The 27,914-nt window shown below is 39.1% G+C and overlaps 2 protein-coding genes across 5 annotated transcripts in view; both read left to right on the forward strand.

Annotated features, from left to right (window-relative positions):
- The window catches only part of cul4b (cullin 4B), a 31,225-nt gene extending 23,743 nt beyond the window's left edge, over positions 1–7,482 (forward strand). Inside the window, exon 20 of the mRNA XM_061976663.1 lies at positions 6,521–7,482. Within this exon, the coding sequence (XP_061832647.1) occupies positions 6,521–6,616 (96 nt within the window). The 3' untranslated portion in view covers positions 6,617–7,482. The remainder of the gene's footprint in view (positions 1–6,520) is intronic.
- A 112-nt stretch (positions 7,483–7,594) lies between these two features.
- lamp2 (lysosomal-associated membrane protein 2) overlaps positions 7,595–27,914 on the forward strand; it is a 30,338-nt gene continuing 10,018 nt past the window's right edge. For 2 of the 4 annotated variants that reach the window (XM_061976667.1, XM_061976665.1), the window contains exons 1-8: positions 7,595–7,768; positions 10,943–11,058; positions 14,995–15,205; positions 17,601–17,762; positions 20,260–20,486; positions 20,562–20,681; positions 23,981–24,035; positions 24,122–24,292. In XM_061976667.1, the coding sequence (XP_061832651.1) occupies positions 7,729–7,768; positions 10,943–11,058; positions 14,995–15,205; positions 17,601–17,762; positions 20,260–20,486; positions 20,562–20,681; positions 23,981–24,035; positions 24,122–24,292 (1,102 nt within the window). In that variant the 5' untranslated portion in view covers positions 7,595–7,728. The remainder of the gene's footprint in view (positions 7,769–10,942; positions 11,059–14,994; positions 15,206–17,600; positions 17,763–20,259; positions 20,487–20,561; positions 20,682–23,980; positions 24,036–24,121; positions 24,293–27,914) is intronic. The other 2 variants (XM_061976666.1, XM_061976668.2) reach the window with 2 other exon arrangements.

Below are 27,914 nucleotides of genomic sequence, written 5' to 3' on the forward strand. Positions count from 1 at the left end.
TAGACCTGAAGTTGATCAAGAGCAGGGGTGTCTAAACTTTTTGACTGGCGTGCTGCATTGGGCTAAAAAAAAATTAAAAAAAAAATTGGGCCGTGGGCCAAAAGCTGACTGCATGCAAAGTAACACCCAATTAGCCTGTTCACCTGTGGGATGTTCCAAATAAGTGTTTGATGAGCATTCCTCAATTTTCTCTGTCTTTTTTGCCACTTGTGCCAGCTTTTTTTAAACATGTTGCAGGCATCAAATTCCAAATGAGCTAACATTTGCAAAAAATAACAAAGTTTCTCAGTTCAAACATTCAGTAGCTTGTCTTTGCAATCTATTCAATTGAATATAGGTTGAAAAGGATTTGCAAATCATTGTATTCTGTTTTTATTTACGATTTACACAACGTGCCAACTTCACTGGTTTTGGGTTTTGTATATATATTTTTTAATTACTTATTTTTAACATTTTTAGTCCCCGGGACTAAACTTGAGCAGAGACCTAAATTTTAAAAATAAAATCTACATATTGTATTAGTTTTGAAAATGAATAAGATCAAAATGGCCCCTGCATGTTTTGATTTTTCCGTGTGCAGCCCTAAGTGGAAAAAGTTTGGCCACCCCTGGTGTACAGCTTGTATAGCAGTATAGATTTACTATCCACTAAAACCGACTCCACACAATATTGTCTAAATAGCTGGCTATACAAGTGAGTAGCACAATAATCGTGTCTTACCTACACGCAGCGTGGTGGCGATAGTGTCACGGTGTGGGGCTGCACGAGTGCTGCCGACACTGGGAAGCCACGGTTCATTAGGAGGAACACATGAATTCAAGCATGCACTGCGACTCCCCTTGATGACAAGGACATAAGGAGCCCAAACACACCTTTTCAGATGAAGGCGTGTCTTGCTGAGGTAAGCTGCAGGTGATGCAGTGGCCACCTGAACACAGTTTGAGCACCTGTGTGGCAACTTCCAGCAGAAAGGAAAGGATAAAAGGTGCATAAGCAGCAGTGTTTTCATCGGGTTGTCACACTGTGAACTGCATTTGCATCCTAATGACAAAAAAGCATGGAACCTGAACAGGCCAGCCTGCTGTGTATAGATATAAATATGAATATGATATAGATATATACTGTACATGTGACGACCAACCCAAACTGCATCAAGGCTTACAACCATGTCAAATTAGTTAGCCAGCTCTTATTCTAAACTCCAGCTTTACATTCACACTTTTTAGAGTAACAATTGTTTTGTTGTGACGCCATCTTGTAAAAGAATAGAATATATTTACAATTTGACATGACAAACACTAAAAGTCGTTTCACCCCAGGTTCAACTGTCTTATTCCAGAGAGGACTACGTAGATCAATCACAATGTATTTATACAGCTCTCAATCACACGTGTCTCAAAGGGCTTAACAAACTCACAACATAACCCTGATCTAAACCCACATCAGGGCAAATAAATGCTCAAAAGTCCTGTTGCGTTTCATGACCAGTTGTTCCTCCCAGGGAATTCAAGTCACAAGTCGCTCCCAAGCTCTTTACGACACTTAACGCTGAGTTGAAAAACCACCAGAGACAGAATAGGTATTTTGTAATATATTTGCAAAGCTTTGCATATATACATTGACACCAGTCCAGCATAGAACATTCAATCGCCCCACTAAGATGGTCTGTTTCCCCGACCAAACCCTCTCCCCTCTTAAGTCCCTGGCAGTCATGTCTCTCTAGCCAAAACAAATGCCCATTATCGCTCTTTCTAACATTCCAAAGCTTCAAGGTTAACACACACAGTTTACTTGCAGACAAACAGAAAGAGAACAAATGGAAAAACATGAGCTGTTTTCAAATATGACTATGAAATAAAAGAAGTAACACTTAAATTCGGATATATGTAAATATCTGCCTCCGACAGTCCCCAACTGGGGAAAATGAATAAACCTTGAGAAGGGACCATAGACAAAGAGACCCCCTTCCAGAGTGATCGGCTGCAACGGATATCAAGTAGATATAGGTATACTTTTTCTTATGTTACAACCTTATCCCAAAATGAAATAAAGTCCTTTTTGTCCTCAAAATTCTACAGACAATACTCCACAATGACTATGTTTACACTGCAGGCCGAAGTGGCCCAAATCTGCGTTTTTCGAAATCGGATTTTTGTCCGACTATTTACACTGCAAGTAAAATGTGATCTTTACCAGACTCCAGGGTAAACGCGCACAGGCCCCAATGCGACCCCAATGTGGCCTCCACGTCTCTTGCATGCGCAGTTCGACAAAGCGAAAACAATAGAATTAGACTGGATTCCGTTAATGAACAAGGAAGTTGCTACTACTACTACAAAATTTAGAAAAAGGTTGCCACCATAGGTATGGTTGCCACACGTTAAAAAATAGTGTTTTTTATGTGAAAATCAATGAAAGTAATATAATGTATGAATGGATGTATATAGTGTAATACAGTGTTTTTCAACCTTTTTTGAGCCAAGGCACATTTGTTGCGTTGGAAAAATCCGGAGGCTCACCACCAGCAGACATCATTAAAAAACGAAACTCAGTCGACAATAAAAAGTTGTTGTCGCAATTGTTGAATATGACTTTAAACCATAACCAAGCATGCATCAATATAGCTCTTGTCTCAAAGTAGGTGTACTATCACCACCTGTCACATCATGCCCTGACTTATTTTGAGTATATTGCTGTTTTCCTGTGTAGTGTTTTAGTTCTTGTCTTGCGCTCCTATTTTGGTGGCTTTTTGTCTTTTTTGGTATTTTCCTGTAGCAGTTTCATGTCTTCCTTTGAGCGATATTTCCTGCATCTACTTTGTTTTAGCAATCAAGAATATTTCAGTTGTTTTTATCCTTCTTTGTGGGGACATTGTTGATTGTCATGTCATGTTCGGATGTACATTGTGGACGCTGTCTTTGCTCCACAGTAAGTCTTTGCTGTCGTCCAGCATTCTGTTTTTGTTTACTTTTCAGCCAGTTCAGTTTTAGTTTCGTTCTGCATAGCCTTCCCTAAGCTTCAATGCCTTTTCTTAGGGGCACTCACCTTTTGTTTATTTTTGGTTTAAGCATTAGATACCTTTTTACCTGCACGCTGTCTCTCGCTGTTTCCGACATCTACAAAGCAATTAGCTACCGGCTGCCACCTACTGATATGGAAGAGTATAACACTCTAGACAGTACAGACACTCAACAACAACACATCATTTGCAGACTATAATTACTGGTTTGTAAAAAATATTTTTAACCCAAATAGGTGCAATTAGATAATCTCCCACGGCACACCAGACTGTATCTCACGGCACACTAGTGTGCTGCGGCACAGTGGTTGAAAAACACTGGTGTAATATATTTGGCAGGGTTCGAATCTTTTTTATGGTTGTTAGGTGGAGGAGGCCCGGACATCAGCGTGGCTCAACGTTTGCTTTATTTTTCAACTCACATGTAAGCAAATGCCCCACAGCGTCAATTCCGGTCCTTCAACAATCGCTAATTCTTTGGAATCCAAATATTTATTCATATATTATATATCGCCTATTAATTGCACACTATTGACCATTGATGCACGGAAAATTTGCCGGTCAAAAATAGACTTTGCTCACCAGACCGGATGTTGTGATCAATATCCACTTCCGCTGGCGGGCTGTTTTTTCCTCCCGCGCACACGAATCACGTGGCTTGCTCAAAGCTGATGAAAAAAATCCCATATGGGTCGCATTCAGGTCGCATTGTGTTTAGACTGAAGTCACATTTAAAAAGATCAGATTCTAATTGGAAAAGTCAGATTTGGGCCACTTTGGCCTGCCGTGTAAACATAGTCTTGGACTACCTCCTGATGTGGCCTGAATCTGATGCGAAAAGATCAGATTTGAAGCACTTTGGAGCGTTTAGACTGGCAAAAAAAATTTAGATTTGGTGTGCAGTGTAAGCAGGGCCAAAGTGAAAAGTTTTTTGGGTTTTTTTTTTGCTATGTATTAAAACTACAAAAAATGACATGTAGATAAGTATTCACAGCCCTAGCTCAGTGCTTTATTGATGCAGCTTTGGCAGAAATTACAGTCTCAAGTCTTTTTGTATGCGATGCCTCAAGCTTGGCACACCTATCTTTGTTTCCTGTGCTGGCTGTAAATGCCTATGAACATGTGATTTCTTTCTTTTTAATACATTTATTTAAACAAGCCTGCTCAGTGGCCTTGTGGTTAGAGTGTCCGCCCTGAGATCGGTAGGTCGTGAGTTTAAACCCTGGCCGAGTCATACCAAAGACTATAAAAATGGGACCCATTACCTCCCTGCTTGGCACTTATCATCAAGGGTTGGAATTAGGATCACCAAAATGATTCCCGAGCACGGCCACCACTACTGCTCACTGCTCCCCTCACCTCCCAGGGGGTGGAACAAGGGGATGGGTCAAATGCAGAGGGTAATTTCACCACACCTAATGTGTGTGACTATCAGTGGTACTTTGACTTTAATTTGCAAAATAAAATAAAAAAAACGTTGCACATTGTTTATCATGTGGTAGTGTCTGTAGAATTTTGAGGACAAAAATAGTTCTATTCTATTTTGGAATAAGGCAGTAACATAAGAAAATGTGGAAAAAGTGACGCGCTGTGAACACTTTACGGATGCACTCTAATTATTAGATAATAGATCATGTGGGAGTCCAGTCCATCGGGAAGCCATTGGGATCTTCTTCCAGGCTCAGCCTCGTCAGCCCACAGTTGTGTGTGGAAGAGTGGTCTACCACGGGTCACCACTCTGGTCAACTAGCACATCATTCAGACTGCTTCCTCTCCAGGAATTATTCGTGGCTCACCGTGTCGTGAAGCTCTGGTTCCAATTTATTAAAATTAGTTTATTTCGGTCATATAATCAACCATTTTGTGTGATCAGTTTAACAGCACAGATTATACATATTAACAATAATACACATACACACACAAAAAGAAAAAGAATGACCGAAAAAGGAACAGACTGAAACCAAGGCTTATATTTGCCTATCCTATACCTTCACTGAATATTAGATTGCCGGGAATATCAACGTTCAAAAAATCAATGGGATGAAAGTAATCGTTGCTATATTTTATACTTTTCCATTATTTCACCTTTCAAGGCTTTCTTAAACCTTAACAAAGAACTACATGTCTTCAACTCATCACTGAGCTTGTTCCACCATTTAACTCTTAAAACTGAAATACATTTGTATTTTATATTCTTTCTTAGTTTACATATTTCAAAAATCAATATCCCCGTAAATTATAGTTTTCTCCTCTTAATTTAAATAACCTAAGAATACAAGCTGGAAGGCTGTTGTTCTTTACTCGAAACAAAATTGTCTTTGTTTTTAAAAACACAATATCTGAACATTTGAACACATTAGAACTTATGAATAATGGATTGGTAGGTTCATAGTAGCATGCTTTGTGTATTATTGTAATTAATCTTTTGTCAGGTTCAAACACTGATGACATCTATTAAACAGACAAAGAAGCAAGGAATTAAACAGAGACAGAATTAAATTTGGCTCAATTGAGGAGAAACGTCTGGGTTGTACCCTTGTACAGTGTCCCACCACGCTCTGACGAAAGATTGTACGCCTCCTCTTTTATTTGGACTTTCCCTGATTACATGGCAACAGCTGTTTCTAAAGGAAGGGGGTCGTAAACAGCCGCTGCCTTTGGTCACAGAACAGTTCAAAGAAAAGGCGCCTGGAGGGCCTCCTCTCCTGCTTTGTAGATATCGGGTAAAGACAAAATCTTCCTGTGGATTACAATACATCAAAGAAACCGACACCTTCTTGTCGCTTCCCATCCTACACAGTGGAGTTTTACAAGCCTTTTGCTTGGTATGATCAAAGACAGCTTTTGTCTGCTCGCCGGGAACTCATTGAAACACAAAGTTTTGTGATAACTTAGATACAATTATTCTGACAATCTTTTTTTAAGTTTAATTATTGGGTCTATTTTTGTTTTATACACATTTCCCCAAACGTCAACACAATATGTTAGATATGGAAAAATAAAAGAATAATATAACATATGCAGGCATTTCTTATTCAGCATCTGTCTTACTTTATAAAGATTAGCAATTTTGTAAAATCCTTCTCCACAATTTGGGAGACAGCGCCTTCCGGTGGGGAAGTACAACAACTGCGACAACTATACTAGCTGTACACTGACTGCTTTAAAGCATGTCCATCCATCCATTTTCAACCGCTTGTCCCTTTTGGGGTAGCGGGGTGTGCTACCTTTTTGATTGATTGATTGATTGAAACTTTTATTAGTAGATTGCACAGTTCAGTACATATTCAGTACAATTGACCACTAAATGGTAACACTCGAATAAGTTTTTCAACTTGTTTAAGTCGGGGTCCACGTAATCAATTCATGGTATCAATTCATCGCAGGGCCAACACAGATATCAATCATTTGAAATTCACCATTGCAAGATCCAGCACATTTAATGTATCATTTGTGTGTGCAAACCATTGACGCTGGTCTCTCCCCCTCTCTCCTGCCCAGCCTGCTGACCTGAAGAAGAGGATAGAGTCTCTCATTGACAGGGACTATATGGAGCGCGACAAGGAGAACCCCAACCAGTACAACTATGTGGCTTAAAAGAACAAAAAAGAAAAAGTGACAAGAGAGTGAGAGATGCAGATGGTCACGGCAGGCCGAGAAACCTTTTTTTCGTCCCAGTGGATGTTAACATTGTCATCTTCAACCCGGCCACGACACGCTGAATGGATGCCGCTCCACAGGAAGTTGTTGGTCAGGGGTCGGTCTTAAGATTCTGTGGACTGTGCGTCCATCGACAGCATATGTCCATATTCCCCAGTGCCTGAGTACATTGGGTGCCGCTGGACAAAAGACACACCACACATATATTGTTCTGTTTTTTGTTTTGTTTTATAAAAAGGTGGGGAAAATATTTATTTTCAAACTTTACTTTTGTCCACAGTTTGAAACAATACGCTCTTTGTTACCGAGTCACCTTTTCTTTTCCCTGGCAACCCTAAAAGCGCTGGCACAAGTCCACAAGTTGGGACACAAATGTGCTCAGCCACTGTCAAACAAGAAGGCTATTGGACTGCATGGCTGGTGTATGTGTGGTTTTGAAACGCTGAAACACAAAAGCAGATAACCGCACCAGAAAAAAAAAAGGAGCACTTCTTTTGGTATCCAAGCTGCTACACCATCAATCTTCAGTATTTTTGGTTTTTGTACAATTCCTACCTAACCGATGTGACGTTTTAACCTGCTTACAATCCTCTTTGTTTTTGTTTACCCCCTTTAGACGCCAAAAGCACAACGTCACCATTTCATCACCATCTTCCCTTTTTTATTTGTTTCATCTGACACACTAAAGAGTTCTTTGGAGTTTGCAGGAAGTGAGCCGAGGGTAAAACATTGAATAAACACACATTTTGTTTGTAAAAACATGTTAGGGTTATTGCTTAAGATTAAAATAACTGTTTCAATCACTTTTATTTCTGTTTTTGGAATACATTTTGCAGCCAGTGAACTTTGCCAGTGCCTTTAGTGCAGTAGTAAAGTATAAAGTGGGTTGTAGAGGCAGGTTATTGGAGCCCACACTGTGACACATTGGCCCCTGGTCATATGACTTTTTATGTGACTTGCATTTCCTCATACGCTGTAGCTCGTCAGCCAGCCAGCCTCGTCCGCCAAGATCACTCCTTAACGCTTTCCTCCTTATCCTCAGGACCATCATGTTGCGATACTTTGTTTTACTTCTTGCAATCGGATCTGGTAAGTACTTGTTTTTATTCGAATAATAATGAAACTGCAGTGGGGGAGAAAACATGCAATGCGAGGCAACTGGGACACACGTCGGCCCGCTGCTCCGGCGTGCTTTGACGCACTAAAACAATATGACATATTCTAAATAACATTTTTAAAAGATTGGGTTATCTTTCTAAAACATAACGACGCCAACATAGAGTAAGCCATCACGGCAGCTAATCGGTGTTTTGCTAATGGGGTTAGCTTGAATGCTAATTACCGTCTACGTCAACAACATTGCAACTTGAGAATTAAAACAGAATGTTTAATTTACGCTTCGGTGTGTGTCTAAGTTTGTATCATAACAAGTCTTAAAGACGACTTTATCCTTTAATATTGCGAAAAGCGGCATTGTTGTTAGCGCTTTTACGGCGTCACGTTAGCCTCTCCTGGCTAACGCTAGTTTCGGAAAGCTAAAGTTTTTGAGTTAATGTTTAAAGCTCGTTTAAGGGACACGTTTTATAGCTTAGTTCCTTTAATAATTTTACAAATTATGATTTAAAGGCGTCAGCGTCGTGCTAGTTTAGCAGTTAGCTTTGTGTGCTTGTTTACAGCGGGACATTAGCACTATTAGCTAGCATAAGTAACGTTCATGTTTGGCAATAGTTCGTCAAAGATAACACAAATAAGTCTACATTGTTTTTTCGTGTGGTAAAGCTATTAACATTTAAACGTGGGGCTCATGGGGACAGTTGAGCGAGCTGACGCTATGATTGTTAAACGTTTTGTTGTTTATTACGGGTGGACCAAACTATAAAGTTGACTCAAACCAGACGGTTTTACGGCCCTTGTCTCCTGATTGACTCTAACCCAGATTTATTTTGTAACTATTTGTTACAACAGTGGCAAAAAGCTGTGTACTATATCACAAAGTGTTCAAACCAGAGGTGGCCAAAGTGCGGCCCGCAGCAGATTTTTTAAGGGCCGCTCCACATTCTAAAAATCAATCAGTTTTATTTATATAGCCCTAAATCACGAGTGTCTCAAAGGGCTGCGAAAGCCACAACGACATCCGCGGCTCAGATCCCACATCAGGGCAAGAAAAAAACACAACCCATTGGGATACTTTGAGAAACATTGGAGGTGACTGCAGATGTGGGGAACCCCCCTGGGCGACCGGTGCAATGGACGTCGAGTTGATCTAGTTAATAGTGTGAGAGTCCAGTCCATAGTGGATCTAACATAATAGTGTGAGAGTCCAGTCCATAGTGGGGCCAGCAGGGGATCATCTTGAGTGGAGACAAGTCAGCAGCGCAGAGACGTTATCAACTGATGCACAGATGAGTGGTCCACCCCGGGTCCTGACTTTTGAACAGCTAGCGCGTCATCTGTGGTCACCTTATAACCTCTTCACTCAGGAGAGGGGGGCTGAGCAGAAAAGAGATGGCAGATCAACTGGTCTAAAGGGAGGTCTATTTAAATGCTAGTGTATACAAATGAGTTTTAAGACGGGACTTACCGTAAATGCTTCTTCTGATATTAAATACAAAAAATACAAAGTGCAGGAAAATAAAATAAAAAATAGTTGTTAAGTAACGGGAAATAATTAAAATGTCGACACTAAAAACTAGGGATGCAAGCCCAAATCAAATGTAGTTTCTTGCTACTCAAAGACGATACCGATAACCAATTAACTTATTATTTATCTAATGTAATTTGTGCACGTGCACCTTTCTTTGCAACCGGCTTTGGAGCAGCTCTTGTAGCATAGATCATATTGATGCTGGCAGTTCAGGTGGATATGTTTAAAGTGTGATGTTTTTTTCCTGAACGTTCAGTGCAAATAGCATGCAAAAAGTCTTCCTCTGAGACAGTGAATACGTCCCGAACCTAAACCTCGTCTACATCAATTCAAGTACGTTTTAAAGCAGCGTCGATTTGAAATGCCGTAAAAAAAAGACACAAACACACAGACAAACGAGCAGGGATTAATAAACATATACAATCTATTAAATAGCCAACATTTTAAGAATTGATCAAATATATAGTTCTACATATTGAGTCTATTAGAGTGCTAAAATTCAAATCAATAGTAAATATATCAGTGTGCAGCTTTTTAACCTTAACCTTCCCAAGCGCGGCCACCGCTGCTGCTCACTGCTCCCCTCACCCCCCAGGGGGTGGAACAAGGGAATGGGTCAAACGCAGAGAGTAATTTCACCACACTTTGTGTGCGTGTGTGTGTGTGTGTGTGTGTGTGTGTGTGTGTGTGTGTGTGTGTGTGTGTGTGTGTGTGTGTGTGTGTGTGTGTGTGTGTGTGTGTGTGTGTGTGTGTGTGTGTGTGTGTGTGACTATCAGTGGTACTTTAACTTTAAACATCACAAAATGGTTTTCTTTTTGAGTAAGTTAGATTTTGTGTTTTTTTGCATTCCTGCTATTTTAACAGGTTTTTTTTAATACATAAACAAGGTTCATTGTTTTTTAGCACTTTGCCTTTCCTTTCTTTTAAAAAGACAAAATTGTATTAGTCATTTACATTTTTGTGACATCTGAATGAGCAGCACATTTACAGTATAAATCAATATTTATAAATGAATTAGTCATCTTGGTTATTAGTAAACACATGCTTAAAATAACTTAAGCTGCATTTAAAAGTCGACGGAAAAATTAGAGCCATTAAATATGTGTACGCTTTATCCAATTAGTCGACTAATCGTTAAGATAATTGTTGACTAATTGACTATCAAAATAATCGTTAGTTGCAGCCCTATTAATACACGTGATCGGTATCCGTATTGGCTGATTTCACTCATGGATGATCGGAATCGGCAAAATAAAATCCTGATCGGAACGTCCCTACTTTATCACTAAAACACTTAACATTCAATATCACCGTAATGCAAAAGACATTGCCGCAAAATAATGTTAGCTTGTGGCCATTTTACAGTGATCAGAGCCAAGATAAATGAACAAACTTGTGGAAGAAATATTTTCAAGACATTGGAAGTGCTTGATTAACAAAAGTTGGCTCTGGTCAACTTAAATTATATAAGTTAAAGCCATATGGATATGATCAGCTCAACCTTAACTCTGTAAGTAATAAAACATTGCTTATTGTGTCAGTTGTTGATGTTCAACTAAAATGAATATTTGTATACAGCGCCACTAATCAGTTTTTTGTTCCTTGGTCTGTCTTCTTAGTAATCCATCCGTCTCATGGCACAGAAGTGATGGTGAAAGGCGAAGATGACAAGTTGTGTCTGTACGCCAAACTCATGGTCAACTTCTCCGTTTTGTATGAAGCGGCTGACAACAAGGTGGGTTTCGACGCTCATCAGATTGCACAGCCGAGTAGGTACACGACTCCTAAAAGTGATGATGCAAGTTTCCTGCAATATTTTTGTAAACTCAGCATTTTAGCTTGTTGAGGTTTCCTAGTGGATATCCTGTCAGTGTGCTTATGTCTTGTCTGTTCACTGGTTTACTATTGGACTGAAGTAAGTAAGTAGAAGTCTATAGTGGAATCTGTTAAGTTGAAAATGACTTGACTGATATCGTCGTCATCGAAATTGAAACAAGCTATTTCATGCACATTTTAAGGATGGATTTTTTAACATAAAGTAGTTTGTTGAATATTTGTATTCTTTGGTGTCTATATTCATGATATTTCATACGTTTATCTAACTTCAAAGATTTCACAGTCCTTATGTGAGACAAGAACATGTTTTTAATTTTTTATACATTCTATCTCGTAAATAAACGCTAGCAAAAGTAAGCAAACAATGGAGGTAATGGGAGTCATTGCGTCTATTGCGCCCATAAAGCACTCTATAAAACCTCCATCAACATGTTACATACCGTATTTTTCGGGTTGTAGAGTGCATTTTAGAAGAAACATTTTTTTTTTCCATATTTTAGCCACACACAAATTAGTTCCATCCATCTTTTCCGCTTATCCGAGGTCGGGTCGCGGGGGCAGCAGCCTAAGGAGAGAAGCCCAGACTTCCCTCTCCCCAGCCACTTCGTCCAGCTCTTCCCGGGGGATCCCGAGGCGTTCCCAGGCCAGCCGGGAGACATAGTCTTCCCAACGTGTCCTGGGTCTTCCCCGTGGCCTCCTACCAGTCGGACGTGCCCTAAACACCTCCCTCGGGAGGCGTTCGGGTGGCATCCTGACCAGATTCCCGAACCACCTCATCTGGCTCCTCTCTATGTGGTGTAGTAGCGGCTTTACTTTGAGCTCCCCCCGGATGGCAAAGCTTCTCACCCTATCTCTAAGGGAGAGCCACGCCACCCAGCGGAGGAAACTCATTTCAGCCGCTTGTACCCGTGATCTTGTCCTTTCGGTCATAACCCAAAACTCATGACCATAGGTGAGGATGGGAACGTAGATCGACCGGTAAATTGAGAGAAATTAGTTATTTACGAAATTTAGTTATTTACACAAAAAGATTTTGTAAATGTTTATTTACATACCGGTACCTTAATTGTTACCAAACGGTGTCTGTAACACGGCAGTAAAACGGCTGATCAAACACAACAGAAATCATCGTAGCTGCGTAAGCTAGCTCTCCAATCAGCAAAACACTCAATAACTCCACTGAGATTTTTGTGAATTTCCTGAGAAATTTGTGAAACTGAAACAATTAAAAAAGAATGCCTTTGTAAGTTAGTCATACTAACACACACACACCCGTAAACGTTTGAGCATATTAGTTAGTATTAACAACGCTAGCTTGATTATATTACGATAGCATGTACAAATTTGCATGAAAACACTCTTACAGATATCACACATTGGACAGTTTAGTAAGTATGAATTGTTTTAGTTATATTGTAAAACTTATAAACGTTTCTTTGAGTGATGAATGAAGAATCCATACGAGTAGAAAAGCTCTGGCTGGCTAGAAGACCGAATGTCACTGATACTTCCGGTGGAAAGCTATAAACAGAAGGGCACTGCGGCACCTGCACTGAGCAAAAGGCGGTGCCATAGCCCAAACAATAACACACCATTTAAGTGTCTTTGCTTGTTTTTTTTTTGTTTTTTTTAAACTATTTACACTATGGCCGTCAACAAAGAAAAATCCATAAATTAGCCAAACCGTTTTATAAGCCACAGGGTTCAAAGTGTAGATTTATGGTACATGCTGTAAGTGTGTATGTATATATATATATATATATATATATATATATATATATATATATATATATATATATATATTTGTAGTAACAGGCACATTCATAATAACATGTAATATTGACCTATTTTGGTCATTTTAAGCTTATGGCAGCGCATTAATATCACAGACGCATCACAATGTTCGCTATTTCCTCCAACAACAGCACTACTAATCATGACAGACTTAATGAGAGACAAGGACGACTACTTTGGGACAAATAATAATCGAGAACCTTATATTTTTGAGCCTGAATATAAGGAAGATGAGCTTCAATTCAGTTTTAATGTTGTAAATGTGATGTTTTATGTTTACTGTTTTTAATGTAACTTTGCTGCTGCCCTCTTGGCCTGGTCTCCCTTGGAAAATAGCTCTTTGATCTTAATGGGATTTTTACCTGGTTAAATAAAGGCTAAATAAATAAAATAAAAATAAAATTCAAGTTTTAGAAGGTGAGTGATAAGCGGATTCAGCAAGTATCACTATTGCTAAGTGCAAAACAAGAAATACAAACTATGAACATAGTTAAAAAATATCTTACTGTACAATGTCTGCTCTCACTGGGATAGCGACTGATGGGACGTTTACATCTTCTTGTTTCGATGAAGAATTAATCATTATTCTCATGCAGGTAAGAAAAATGAAACGGGCGTCTTTTTGTGTTTTTCTCATTAAACTCTGGGTCTAACTTGAATGTCAAAGTTGACTAACTTCTCGTTTTATGGCATGGCGCAGTGGCAGAGTGGCCGTGCGCAACCCGAGGGTCCCTAGTTCAATCCCCACCTAGTACCAACCTCGTCATGTCCGTTGTGTCCTGAGCAAGACACTTCACCCTTGCTCCTGATGGGTGCTGGTTAGCGCCTTGCATGGCAGCTCCCTCCATCAGTGTGTGAATGTGTGTGTGAATGGGTAAATGTGGAAGTAGTGTCAAAGCGCTTTGAGTACCTTGAAGGTAGAAAAGCGCTATACAAGTACAACCCATTTATCATTTATTTATTTACAACTTCCTACTATACAAGTGAGAGACATCTGAAATTAACTTATACCAACTCTGAGGCGATGTCATAGGTGCATAAGCTAGTTACCTCTGAAATCACAGCGCAGCTATATGGAGTTCCTCAGCATTAGCGCTTATAATAACAATATTGCTAATACTTGGTTAATATTCAGGTCACATGATGTAAATATAGTTTTGTCGACAGTTTTTGGATGTGTTTTTAGAGGGCTTTATGGGCGCAGTAGATTACTTTTAGCTGCATTGTTAGCCACCTCGTATTTGCCGTATATTACGAATTAAAATGCATAAAAAAAGAAAAACATATGTGTTCTTGACTTAAATAGGGATTGTCAATGATTGGAAGGATTCCAAAAAATGTGCTGTTCCCCTTTACCAAACTAAGACCAAAAAATGGTGCATTGTAGTTCTTCTAATAAAGTTATGTAGCTTTTAATATTGAACATAACGGCCTGCAATTCACAGCACGTGGGCGTATTTCTTTGTAAATATTTAAGTGTATATATAAGTGTATATATTAAATATTTATTTAGTTTTTGTTAGTGTCCAATTAACGAAAAAGTAATTGACGGATAAAACAATTATCAAAATAATTGTTAGTTCCAGCACTAGTGTATTTTGTTCGTTACTGTGCCAGAAACCAGATGAATAGTGTCATGCTTTTATTTTGAAGTTTACTTTGCACTGAACAGGAAGCCACTGTGTTCAGATTCAATGCTGTGTGACTAGACACTAGTACAATAGTTATCTTTTTGTTGTCATTTTAAGCTGCTTAGCAATAATGAGGAAGTTGACAATACCACAATACGCGTTGACATTAAAGGGTCGATTTTTTAAATAAAATTGACCACTTTAGGTCTAAAATGTTATGTCGTCAAAAGCTATCGACCATGTATGTCAATGTCGCAGTAAGCGGGCACTTTTGTAATAGAAATAATAGAGCGGGACATGATGAATAGGTCAACATAGATGGGTTTTTGACATAGGCGAGACCCACTTAAGGACGTGTCACTGAGCTATTACTTATATTATTTATAATACTTTGATTATTCTTTTTTCAGAGCAATTCAGTCCAATTTGAGCTCCCAACTAATGTCACGTTAGACGGCAGTAAGTGCGAGGCCAACAGCTCCACGCTGAAGCTGAACTTTGGAGCGGGGCACTCTTGGAGTATGAACTTCACCGTCAAAGGGAATGTGTACCAGGCGGACTCCATCACGTTCTCCTACAACCTCAACGACTCCACCGTCTTCCCTAAGTCGGCATCAAACGGTAATGCCTCCAGTCTCACTTTGCAAAGAATATGGACATTTGCCGCTAAGTGCAAAGCATTAGGCATGACGGTATGCCTTCAGCCAGGCATGGCATTAGGGATTTTCGTTTTAATCGATTAGATTGTTCATTCATTGAAGCAAAATAGTGTGCGCTACTTGGTTCCAACCAGCAGAGGCGCTGTTGAGTTTAGTCTCAACTTAGTCTGAATAACATCAGCTGCAGAAGCTGCATTGTACTAAACCAGTGACTCTCAAACTGTGGTCTGTGGTATGCTAAATAATAATTTAAATAAAGTACAGTGTTGTATTTTCCTACATCCAAACAGTGTTACTCTTCAAACTGAATGTAATGTCACAGTGGCAAAAAAAAAGAATATTCTGTTAAACGAAACCTCTGCTTTGTTTTTAATGTATATTTAGGCCTACAACACTACTGTATTTATTTTTTATTTTTACCTGTTCAGGCACTTAGGCAAATCATATTGTTGATGTAGATGATCATATCTGCTGTACAGATTTACTTTACAAAAGAGAAGTGTGGGATACTTCTCTTGTTGCCTTATTTGTATTTAACTTTATTAAATGGATTTATATTAATGTTTGGCGCAGCAGGAGGCGATAGAAAGAGAAAAAAACTATAACAACACTACTGTATTTTAATGTTGGTCATTGTGGTGGTACTTATGAAGAGCCAAGTTCATTCTGAGGTGGTACTTGGTAAAAAAAAAAAAAAAAGAGTAGCGAACCACTGTTCTAAACAATACAACACTGGTAGTGAAACGGGTTCACAACATTTAGAGCAGTGGTTCTTAACCTTGTTGGAGGAACCGAACCCCATTAGTTTCATATGCGCATTCACCGAACCCTTCTTTAGTGAAAAATAAAATGTTTTTTTTCCAAATTCAAGACAAAGTTATATGTTTTTGGTAACACTTTAGTATGGGGAACATATTCTAAGTAACAAAGACTTAATTTAGAGTTATTTGGTTAGGGTTAGGGTCAGGGTTAGATGATTAGGGTTATAATAAGGCCATGCCGAATAAGGCATTAATAAGTACTTAATAATGACTAGTTAAGAGCCAATATGTTACTAATTTGCATGTTAATAAGCAACTAATTAATGGTGAATATGTTCCCCATACTAAAGTGTTACCATGTTTTTTTACTGGTGCACAAAATGAGCCGTGCATGAACATCACCTTGTTCAAACCACAAAACCAACACAGTGCATAAACTCACAACAAATTACACACCTGCAAATCAGTCTGACTTCTGCTGTTGCCGTACCCGTAATACGCCGATAGGGAGAAGTTTTTATTTACACGATGAGTCGGGTGTGTTTTGACCTCCGCCGAACCCCTGAGGCCGACTCACCGAACCCCTAGGGTTCGATCGAACCCAGGTTAAGAACCACTGATTTAGAGAGAGATACTCCTATCCTATAAAGAGCAGTATTTAGTATTAGATGGTTGATTTTGCTGGCATTTTTTCTGTTTAGTTTGTATGTTTCAAGCATTGAAATGTTCTTGACCGAAACTGTCTTGCTCACATAGCCTAAGTATCCAGACTGAGGGGCTGGTGACCGAAAAAAAAGGAAAGATGGGGGATATATATTTATATATTTTTTATTAAAGATGCTAAAAGCAATCCAATTTAGGACCCAAGACTTAAGAAAAGTTTATTTTCCTTCAGTTGTTAATTACTTTGTAGTGCCCTGTAATGCCACCTATGGGAGTAACAAAGCAACTTTTTAATGTAAGCCTGTTAAAAATGTATATAGCTATTGTGTTGTCAGATGAAGTTTTAAGACCCAAAGTATTCGGACATATTCCGCTCATTAGCAACATGCCATGCTAAGTTTAGGACTGCTTGTTGGCTTTTAAAGAAATTAAGAAGCTCTTTGGCAAGTCAAACTGACAAGCTACAACACACTTGAACCAGTGACATTTTCAAGGGTCGGTTTCCGATAAAATAATGGAAATATCTAAAATACAAAATGTATTTTCTTTTATTAGTCACTTCTAGACACAATTTGCCTGGCAGTATTTGTCCACTCATTCTCCCTTGCAAAAGACTCGTAACATGTCAGACCCATTCAGGTCACCCCACAGATTTTCCAACCCCTCTGAAACAGACCAACGATCCAGAAGTGCTCTCAGTTCGCCTTTGTTGTGTTCCGTTTGATTGATTTATGATGCCGCACTTCTACTGGGTTGGCTAAGGTCCCATCAGAGTGGAAATGGACCAGAATGAGCTCCTGCAGCTCATCTTTCAACAAACTAGCCATGTGAAAGTGAAAAAAAAACATGAACCAAGTTGCTTTTCTGTCGTTTCACTTTTGCTCCACATTTCGAAGACTTTGTTAACTTATAACTCTTTTTTTTGTGATTCAGAAACTGTTTCTGTGACCGTGAGGCCTCACATCACCGACGTCAGCATGGACACCTGCTACTCTTGCAATAGCAAAGAGACCATTGAGGACGAGTCGGTCAATCAGACCCTGTGGAACGTGCTCATCCAGGCTTTCGTCAGCAACGGCACACAGAGCGAGAACAGTAAGAGAAGGACTTGGCATCACTTGGTCTTAAGGTGTACTCAATTGTTTTTTGGTTTTTTTGACCGACTTCACACCTAAAGCACTTAACAGTTGACCAGCGCAGGGGTCGGGAACAGGTTGCTTCGGAGCCACATACGGTTCTTTAGCCTCCCTGTTGTGACTCCCTACCTGTCCAATTGCTCTAAGACTGCAAAAGAAGCTCAGCGTCCCCTGAAATGTAAAACAAAAATAAGTGGTCAAAGATGTACTTCTGTGCTTACATTTCATTGACTAAAAATGTGCTACAATGCATTAAACTTTTCGAATCAGAATCAGCTACTTTTGCGACAGTTCATTTATTGCGGCGGCGTCACAGTGAGTTTACAGCGTTGAAGCTGAGCAGCCATAGAGTGGGTTCTTCCACTGTGGCCAAACTAGACAGCCATTGGATAAATGCTCGGCTTTGTTGCGCCAATCGGACGTCGAGCGTCCCTGGAAGTGAATAAAAAGTGGGCTTGGCCTCGGCTGGCCTGAACGCCCGGCTTCTGCATGATGATTACATGATCTGTCTGAGGCTTAATCCTTTTTTGATTGATAGGAAAATGAAAGAATCAGTGATCTTGATAAATAAACCACTGTCAGAGCATTTTTAAAATTTAATTTTGTTGTTTCGTGTTTATATGCAGAATTTTACAATTGTTTAAAGGGGATGTTTGCAACATTTACACAGATGCCTCGAAGACGCCAACTATCCAATGTATTTTACACAGTATATCCCGCCCTCTGACAGCTTCTCGTACGTAATTATGTACATACGTTACACATGCACACGCATTAACTTTAGGTGTTGTGAGTTATTAATAGCAATTTGGATAGTTAGTGTTAGCTGTCATTGAATGTATATTCTACAATAACAACAACATGACTGCAAATTGTTTGTCGCTTCTTTTGGATTGCTTTTGTATGTGTGCATGTGCTCCCGGCGTATATGTGTTGACAAGACCGGGTGAGTGACTGTCATAGACACCAATCATTTTATTCGGGCCAGTAAAAATTTTATTACGTAAACTTTTTCTAATTGTAAAAATATACAGACAATTGTCAAACAAATGTGTTCAGTTAAACCACTAATGGCTATATAAGCTTGTTGGTGGAGTTCTTGTATTTTTTGCTTTGAAAAATTTAACTTTGAGGAAGTTGCAAACAGCACCTTTAAGTGATATTTTGTTTGTTAAATCTAGCATCTTTGTATCTTCTAACGGTTATTGGACCCTGTAGTCGTGTTCAGAAAGTAGCTGAAAATAAGCTTACTTAAAAGACCAGCAGCTACCTTTGCTCCCTATTGTCAGGTTTAAGCACCGAACAATCTATTAAGCAGAACAAGAAGCAAGGGATCAGGCAGAGACAGTGTTCAATTTTGCTCATGGAGAGAACGCATGGAGCTGCACACTCAGTTACAGTCTCCCCCCACGCTCTAAGGAATAGCCCACGCACCCCCGATTTTATTCAGGAATTCCCTAGTTACATCGCTGAGGCTGCTTCTAAAGGGAGGGGTCACATATTATGTAAGCAGCTCAGTAGACACAATACGTGATTATTCAGAATGGAAATGTGCTGAGCCTTGTGATTTCGCCCCGTCTCTGCTTTGTCTGGCCGGTGTTGCCTTATCTTCGTTGAGGTACTTGAGGTCCGTCCTTGGCTGTTAGCGGGCTGAAAAACAGAAACAGCTGCGGCGAGGCAACTCCTAACTTGCAGTGGAAGATAACAAGTTATGTGCCTTTGCATGAAAAGAAAAAGTACAGCTTGAGCCCATTAAATAATAACTAGAGCAACGGCCTTCAAGCAAGAGTTGTGTGATAACTTATATATAATTATTCTAACACCTATGAAGGAGATTTTTGGTAACACTGGAGTGGGGGAAATTCACCTTTTTGAAAAAAGTTCTGTAATTTGCAACTGTCAGACTGTGAATGTGTCCTGATTGGTGATTAGATTAGCACAAGGAAGGTAAAGAATAAGGATGGGGAGCCAGGCTTCACGTCGTCTTCTTGAGCGTAAGCTAATCATGAATCTCACAAGGAAATAGTTAAATTCTATAATAAACTAAGAAAAAATTAAGACTTCTTAAAAGTTTTTAAGCTGTGTTTTGTTCTGTGGCTGGAGACTGTTTTTCTTTTTTGGAAATGGTGGCAAAATGTGTCTCTTGACCCCTGGCACTAGCATGACAGCACTCAATGGCGCCCAGGCCCTTTTTTGGTCTAAGGCCAGGCACAATTCCATGCACACGTGGAGCCTAGCAGGGTCATAGAATAAAAAGAACGTGACCAAATTATTTTATTATAAACCGACACAACACCAACCCAGGCAGCAACTTTGTACAACATAGATAGTCACGACGACTCCAAATAAAGGTGAAAATAGTCCACATATTGAGGTAAATTGTATTAACACATAAATATAAATATTCCTTTCTGTTAAAAACATTCACCTCCATCTTTTTCTTTGCTACCTCGCAGTGACTACCTGTGCTGCCGATCTGCCCATCCCTTCTCCCACGGCCCCCAACACCACCACAGAGGCTCCGGTCACAAACGCCACCACCCCATCCCCATTTCCTCCGACCACACCCACCCCGATACTCCCCACACCCGCCACCGGGAAGTACACTTTAAAACCGGACACGAACAGCACAGCCTGCCTGATGGCAAACTTTGGCCTGCGAGTCGGCATCAAGCAAGGAGAGGTTTGTGTGATCCTGCTATCAACACTTTTGGGATCGGAACCATTTTATGATTGAATACGCTTCTTTCCGCTTTAGAAGTATGAGGAGATCAACCTGGACCCGAATGTGACTACGGTGTCTGGATCGTGTGGCAGCAACAGTAGCGAGCTGGTGTTAGTGTCTAACACCATGACCGTGACATTTGTGTTTGCCAATGTGAGTACTCAACAACTCAACAATGTTTTTTGTTTTTTTTATGAATTTGCTACTTAACAAAACGAGTTGGCCCATAATGGAGATGGTGCTATAGTTTGGATCTCATTGGATAATTCATGTTTACCTAATGGAGTTTCTGTTGAATGTTTTCATTGAATTTGGCAGCCCTGTGGGTGGACTGTTGTAAGGCAGAACCTTTTTATGTCGCCACCTGACTTAAGCGGTTGTTGATTTATCAAAATTTAAACTGAAACTTGCCATTGTTGTCTCATAAGCACGTGACTTTAGCCAGGGACAAATGAAGAATGCTGATTCATTTTTTTTCATATGATATTTTATATTATATCGGAAATGTTGTTGTATGTTTTCACTAGAATGACAATGTAGTTTTCATTCATACCATATACATTTTTTTCTCATTATTTTATGTATTTATATCAGTAATTTTATTGGATCTTTTCACAAGAGTGACTATATAGTTTTCATTCATGCACAATTTTTTCTTTCATGCTAACTATCTTTAAAAAAAAAAATGAGTGCATTTTATTTGTTGTGGTAGAATCCAGGCTAATACTGCCTTGCATTTATTTTGAAGCTTATTTTCCACTGAATAGGAAGTGAGTGTGTTTTAATGCTGTGCAACTAGACAGTCTTTGTCACATTGCTTATTGAGAATGAGGAAGATGACAAAGCTCCAACTAGGGTTGTGCAATATATACGATATAAATGATCTAATTTTGGCCTAAGATAGATCTCTTAATACTATCGTTATCACCGCAAATTGACAGCGACAAGTGAACGAACGTGTCCTCAGCGCAATGTAGGTTTCGTGCTAGCAGGTAATGTCACCCCACCGTGCAAAGCCACTTCTGAGTTCCTCGCCTTCATGGCGGCAAATAAACTGTTTAAGTATCATCCCAGGATGACGCGGAATGGCTAAATATGCTACACTACACACTAGAGGGGGATATGGTCACCGCAAGCCAGAGCTCTTGAATGTAAAACAAAGCTGGGCGGTTTTAATACAGATATTGATAGTAACAACACCAAGTAGGTATCAGGTCGATACCACAGTGATTTACCATAAAAAAATATTTTGTCGTTTTTGTTATTTTTTTCAAATTCAGGAAATAAGTCCTGAGTTTATAACCAATAAGAGGGCTTCAAGGGCAAAACCAAAATAATTTAAATCAGTGCCAATTGCTTGAAAAATAGTGATGGTCAACCAAGCCAATATGGCTGTTGTGCAGCACGCAAACTCTGAGTATGCAATGGGGCCTAGATCTTCCTGCAAAAAAGCAGATATGAGCAAAAAATTTAACTATGCAATATTACAGATCCCTATATTTTATCAAAAAAAGATGTGTCGAGTGATATCAGGGATTATCCGTCGGTGGAGGTTTTCAAGACATTTTGAACTATCTTGTGCTACACGACAAAACAGATGAAAACTCGGAAAAGCATGGAGGCCTACAACTTCTTTGTGTGTGTGGCTGGGACAAGGAAATTGGTATCATAAGATTCTCCCGGATAAATATGCACCGTTTTTCCTCGGATAAGGTTGCATTTCATGATTCGTCTTAGTGTCTTGTGAGGACTCGTCCATCTAAACAAACTACGATGATATAGCACCCGACAGCTGACACCTGTGACTGCATATCCATTTAAAAAAACTAACAATTACTGAATCATCACCATATTATGATCTTTGTCCTGTTGTCATATGTACTCTTGACATGTTTGTGTACAAAACAAACAAGAGGGGAGACCTTTCCTGACTCATTGACCCTCACTTTGTGGTTTTTGTTTGTCAAAAATTTAAATACAAATAACATCAAAATAATGCTTCAGTGGGAAATACTCAACTTTAAAATTAAATCAAACAAACCTTTAACAAAGTAATCACTGCAAACTTGGGCGTTCTTCGACTCAGCTGCTTCCTTGGGCTGAAGTGCGTGCCACGATTCTCGTCTTTGGTAAAATCTTGCCCTCTTCCGCCCTCTTGAGGAACTTTGAAGAAGATGTTATCCTTTTTGCAATTTGAACTGTTCACACAGCCGAAAACAACGCAAGCATAGGGTATTTTTTCTTCGAGAAATGGCGCTGAGTACCCATTAAGAACAGACACTAGGGGTCAGAGAATCTGGAGAAATCACTGCACGTAAGCAGCTAAGCCCGTGACCTTCGATTACCTCAGGCTGTACTGCATCAACAAGTGACATCAGTGTGTAAAGGATATCACCACATGGGCTCAGGAACACTTCAGAAACCCACTGTCAGTAACTGCAATTGTTCGCTACATATGTAAGTGCAAGTTAAAACTCTCCTATGCAAGGCGAAAACCGTTGATCAACAACACCCAGAAACGCCGTCGGCTTCGCTGGGCCTGAGCTCATCTAAGATGGACTGATACAAAGTGGAAAAGTGTTCTGTGGTCTGATGAGTCCATATTTCAAATTGTTTTTGGAAACTGTGGACGTCTTGTCCTCCAGACCAAAGAGGAAAATAACCACACGGACTGTTATAGGCGCAAAGTTCAAAAGCCAGCATTTGTGATGGTATGGGGGTGTATTAGAGCCCAAGACATGGGTATTTTACACATCTGTGAAGGGACCATTAATGCTGAAAGGTACATATAAGTTTTGGAGCAACATATGTTGCCATCCAAGCAACATTAGCATGCACCCCCCTGCTTATTTCAGTAAGACAATGCCAAGCCACGTGTTCCAACAGTGTGGCTTCTTAGTAAAATAGTACGGGTACTAGACTGGCCTGCCTGTTGTACAGACCTGTCTCCCAGTGAAAATATGTGGCGCGTTATGAAGCGTAAAATACGACAACGGAGACTCCGAACTGTTGAACATGTTAAGCTGTACATCAAGCAAGAATGGGAAAAAATTCCACCTGAAAATTTTCAAAAATTGGTGGTCTCAGTTTCCAAACGTTTACAGGCCATGTAACACAGTGGTAAAAATGCCCTTGTGCCAACTTTTATGCAATGTGTTGCTGCCATTAAATTCTAAGTTATTGATTATTTGCAAAAAAAAATGTAGTTTCTCAGTTCGAACACTAAATATCTTGTCTTTGCAGTCTATTCAATTGAATATACGTTGAAAAGGACTTGGAAATCATTGTATTCTGTTTTTATTTACAATTTACACAACGTGCCAACTTCACTGGTTTTGGGTTTTGTAAGAATGAGTTTGTTGACAGAGGCGGGGCCGACTAAAGCAGGTTCCACTGTAGTTCTAAAGTTAGGATTCATTGTCCTGACATGTGTGGTTTGTTGTCTCTTGCAGGATACCAAAAAATTCCGCCTCCAGGCAATGAATGTCACCGCAAAACTGAGTTCTGGTAATTAAAAATTATTTGGACCACATTTCCTCAAAGATGAGTGGGAGGAGAAGGGCGCTAACGCATGGTGTGCATTTTTTGTCAAGGCGAGGTCTTCTCTGACGGGAACAGCAGCCTGAGCCTGTGGGAGGCGTCTGTGGGCAGCTCGTACATGTGCAACAAGGAGCAGAACTACACCATCACCAGCCAGCTCATCGCCTTCACTTTCAACCTCCAAGTGCAGCCCTTTGGAGTGAAGAAGGACGTATTCAGTACAGGTACTTTTCTTCTATCGTTTTACCGCTTTTGAGGATTATTGCTTAACTTTAAAGACACCCTTTTCTAGTAAAAAAATATAACATAGTGCAAGTAGTATACAATGCAAAGTTGCTGACATATATTCAGTACAACAGCTGTCCTTACAATATTAATACTCAATTTTTATTGACATACATAGGGCTGTCAAAATTAACAAGTTAACTCGTGTGATCAATCCCAAAAACTTATCGCATTAATCATGTACACACTTAGAATAATCAGGCAATTTATTTTGCTCGTACAAGCTCTTTTACCTTAACCGCTATTCTGTCAGTGATCATATCAATGCATACGTCAGTACGAAAATGAGTGAGGAGAGCTCACTGGCAAATTTCACCACAAAATAAAGTCTGAAAGAACTTAAGATACAATTCTTTCCACGTTTTGTGCAAATAAATGACATGCATTCAAGTGATCTGTTCAAATATTGGGGTCTTTTTTTTAAACAATTTTTCAAGGGGGACTGCTCTTTTTTGGAATTTTGTCCATCGTTCACAATCATTATGAAAGATATGACGACGGAAGTCTTTTTTTTTTAATGCATTCCAACTCGTAAATAAAAGTCCACTTACAATGGAGCAGATGGGAGGTCCTCTATTCCGCCCATAAATCCCAATAAATAACCATCGAAAGAGCGCCAACAATACTCCATTTACATTTCGCAACTTCAATATTAACCAAGTATTAGCGATATTGTTATTATAAGCGCTAACACAGACAAACTATTTGTATCAGCGCCATAACCACTAGATTTTGTGGCTATGTTAACATCATTGGCTAATGAGCTGCGTCCTTGCCTCTATGCTGGTGAAAGTTCATTCTAGATCATAAATTATGCCTCTCACCTTGATAGTAGAAGGATGAGGACATAATCCAACAAGTTGGTACCCTTTGGCAGTCAATTTACAACCGGAAATGGCGAGAAGAAAGACACAGACGCTTGGTTCCAACCCCCTTTTCTTCGCAAGCATTATGAGTCATCCTTCATCTAAATGGGACTATGAAAACATCTTATCAGTCGGCATCCCAGTGGGATCAGACATTGTACAGTAAGTGATGTTTTATTATGTTTGTTGGCTCTTTTGAAGTCTGCAGTGAGTAATAATCAGTGATGTTAAAGAAAAAAACAAAAGACATGTGTTTTTTAAAATAAATGTGCTGTGAGCAAAATATGTAAATATTACATATTACATGTACATATGTTTTTTAAGGGCTTTATAGGCAGAATATGCTCCATTCTTAGATGAGTGTGGATCACATTTATTTACTGATTGGAATGCATAAAAAAAGAAAAACGTGTTATTGTCTTACACAAGGAATGTGAATGATAGGCAAAATTCCCCAAAAAAGTGCAGTTCCCCTTTAACTAAGCAAGCGAGTAATCGCCTGTGATCATCATGATTAATCCAAATTCCAAAATGTGATTAATCTGATCATTTGACAGCCCTAGACATACTCTAATTACAACCACCACTAACTACAACCATAATAATGACCATAGCATTAAAATCTGGTCTTAGATGACCAAAATTAAATTTTTAGATTGCAAAATATGAGTGTGTTTTTTAACCATTGCGCCTCCCAGTGGACCGCCAAAAGTATCTGCTTTTCAGCTGTGGGCCAAAGCGGCACTTAGTTGTAATACACTTTTCCACCAATTGTGCCAGTAATGACCATCTCAAATCAGAGTGGTGTCTAAAGAGAGGATGGCCAACTCGGTTTCAGGCGATCTTCTCTATAACCTCAATGATTGGTCAAAAAAAGCATTTACGTGACTACAGGGCGCCATAACTGCTACTAACTTTGAGCTGATGCTATGTGTTTGCGGCATTTACTCATTAGTTTTTCTATGTGTAAAAATGCCCTGTTGTGCAGTAGGGGGCTGTTATAACCGCAAAAAGTGTGAGGAGCTTTTACATCACTTTACCTACAACCCGGAGAGAAGCCAAATATGGGAAGAGATGGTTCATGTAAAACATTAGAGAGCCACCGATTACAGCATCTTGTGCCAGGCAAACACACAGAAGCTAATACAAATAATAACAGAAGACGAATACATTTAATACAATTAAGAGATAGTCTGCCAAAAACAGATTATCTTTAAATCTAATTAAAACTAAATGAATGCAATTTAGTAACCATAGAAGAGAAAGTCAAACACAAATACAAATAGACGGACATTGAAAGAGTAAAAGAAACCTAATTTTGGGCTTAATAATAAATGATCAAATGAACTGGAAATGTCATATTTAAAACTTACAACATGTAAATAACGATTTAAGCAAAATATGTTCTGGACCAATAGTCACTCCATATTCTCTACTGCTCGTTAGTGTAACCACATCGAAGTTATTGTGCAAAAATAAGGGAAAATAAATACTAAAATACACTTACTCACTTATTAGCATGCGACAAAAAAGATAATTTAGAATAATTCTTTAATAATTGATACATACAGTAATTACAAATACACTACCAGTGATATACTTCCCTCAAAAGTCACAATTTATCTGTGATTGTTGGTCAAAAGCTAATGAAGATTTTGGCAAAATTTGGGTAATACGTTATTTTTTTGGTCGTTCTGTGTATTTTTTTAACGTGTATTGCGCCTTTGGGTGCCTGCTGCTTACAAAATTCTGCAGGAATGTAGCAGCAGAGTGTCAAAATTCTATTTTCACAAAATAAAAGCATGTTTTATTGCAGGTTTATGAGCTGGAGTATGTTTAGAACGATATATAGACATATTACTTTGGTTTATTTCCTCAGAAAAACTAATGTCAAAACAACAGCAATTGCATGCATCCTTGGTAGCAGTCATGGCACTTGTTTTTTAGTTGGCCAAACTCTCTTTATACATGACTCTGCCTCAAACAAGCAGAATAAGTCTGGAGCTAAAGTCATAGAAGTATCTTAAGCGCAAAAATGATAAATAAAGTGGTGAAGCTGTATATTCAGTTTAGTTAAGAAACATATTCATTATTAATTTAGTTTATTTTAGCGTACCATTATTGTATGTAAACTTATTTTTGTCAGTTATTCATGAATCCCTTCTTATGCAGTGTATTTGGTTAGTACAGTACTTATTTTTCAAATCAGCCTGCCCTGAGCCTAAGGTTTATGTGTTACATGAATAATAATCTTTGTGATTAACACATGGTTTCATAACATTGGAACAGGTTGTAAACTGTAAGTAGGTTAGATATAATTATTCAATACGATTAAGATCAAGACTAAAATTACTAATTCAATGTGTGTGTGGGTCTTAGGCCCCTTTTGTCGTGGAAAAGTTGGGCCTCGTGGTCAAAAAGGTTTAGAACCCCTGATATAAAACCTGATACCGCATAAGTCCAGGTACATTATAGTCTTGAAAAAACAGAATAAAAACATCAAAGTGAAAACCCAATGGGAAACAAAGTATCAATATGACGTATCCGTTTTTATACAAGTCCTGTGAGTATATAATGTGTTGTTGAAATGACTTTTCAAGTACTTAATACATAATGTTCAATATCCAATCATGGACACTTCATACACAATGTTCTTAGTCCTTAGCGAGCCTGTCATTCGTCAGGGATTCATTCA

This window comes from Nerophis lumbriciformis, linkage group LG16, assembly GCF_033978685.3.
Source record: "Nerophis lumbriciformis linkage group LG16, RoL_Nlum_v2.1, whole genome shotgun sequence".
In the NCBI taxonomy this organism is placed as follows: domain Eukaryota; kingdom Metazoa; phylum Chordata; class Actinopteri; order Syngnathiformes; family Syngnathidae; genus Nerophis; species Nerophis lumbriciformis.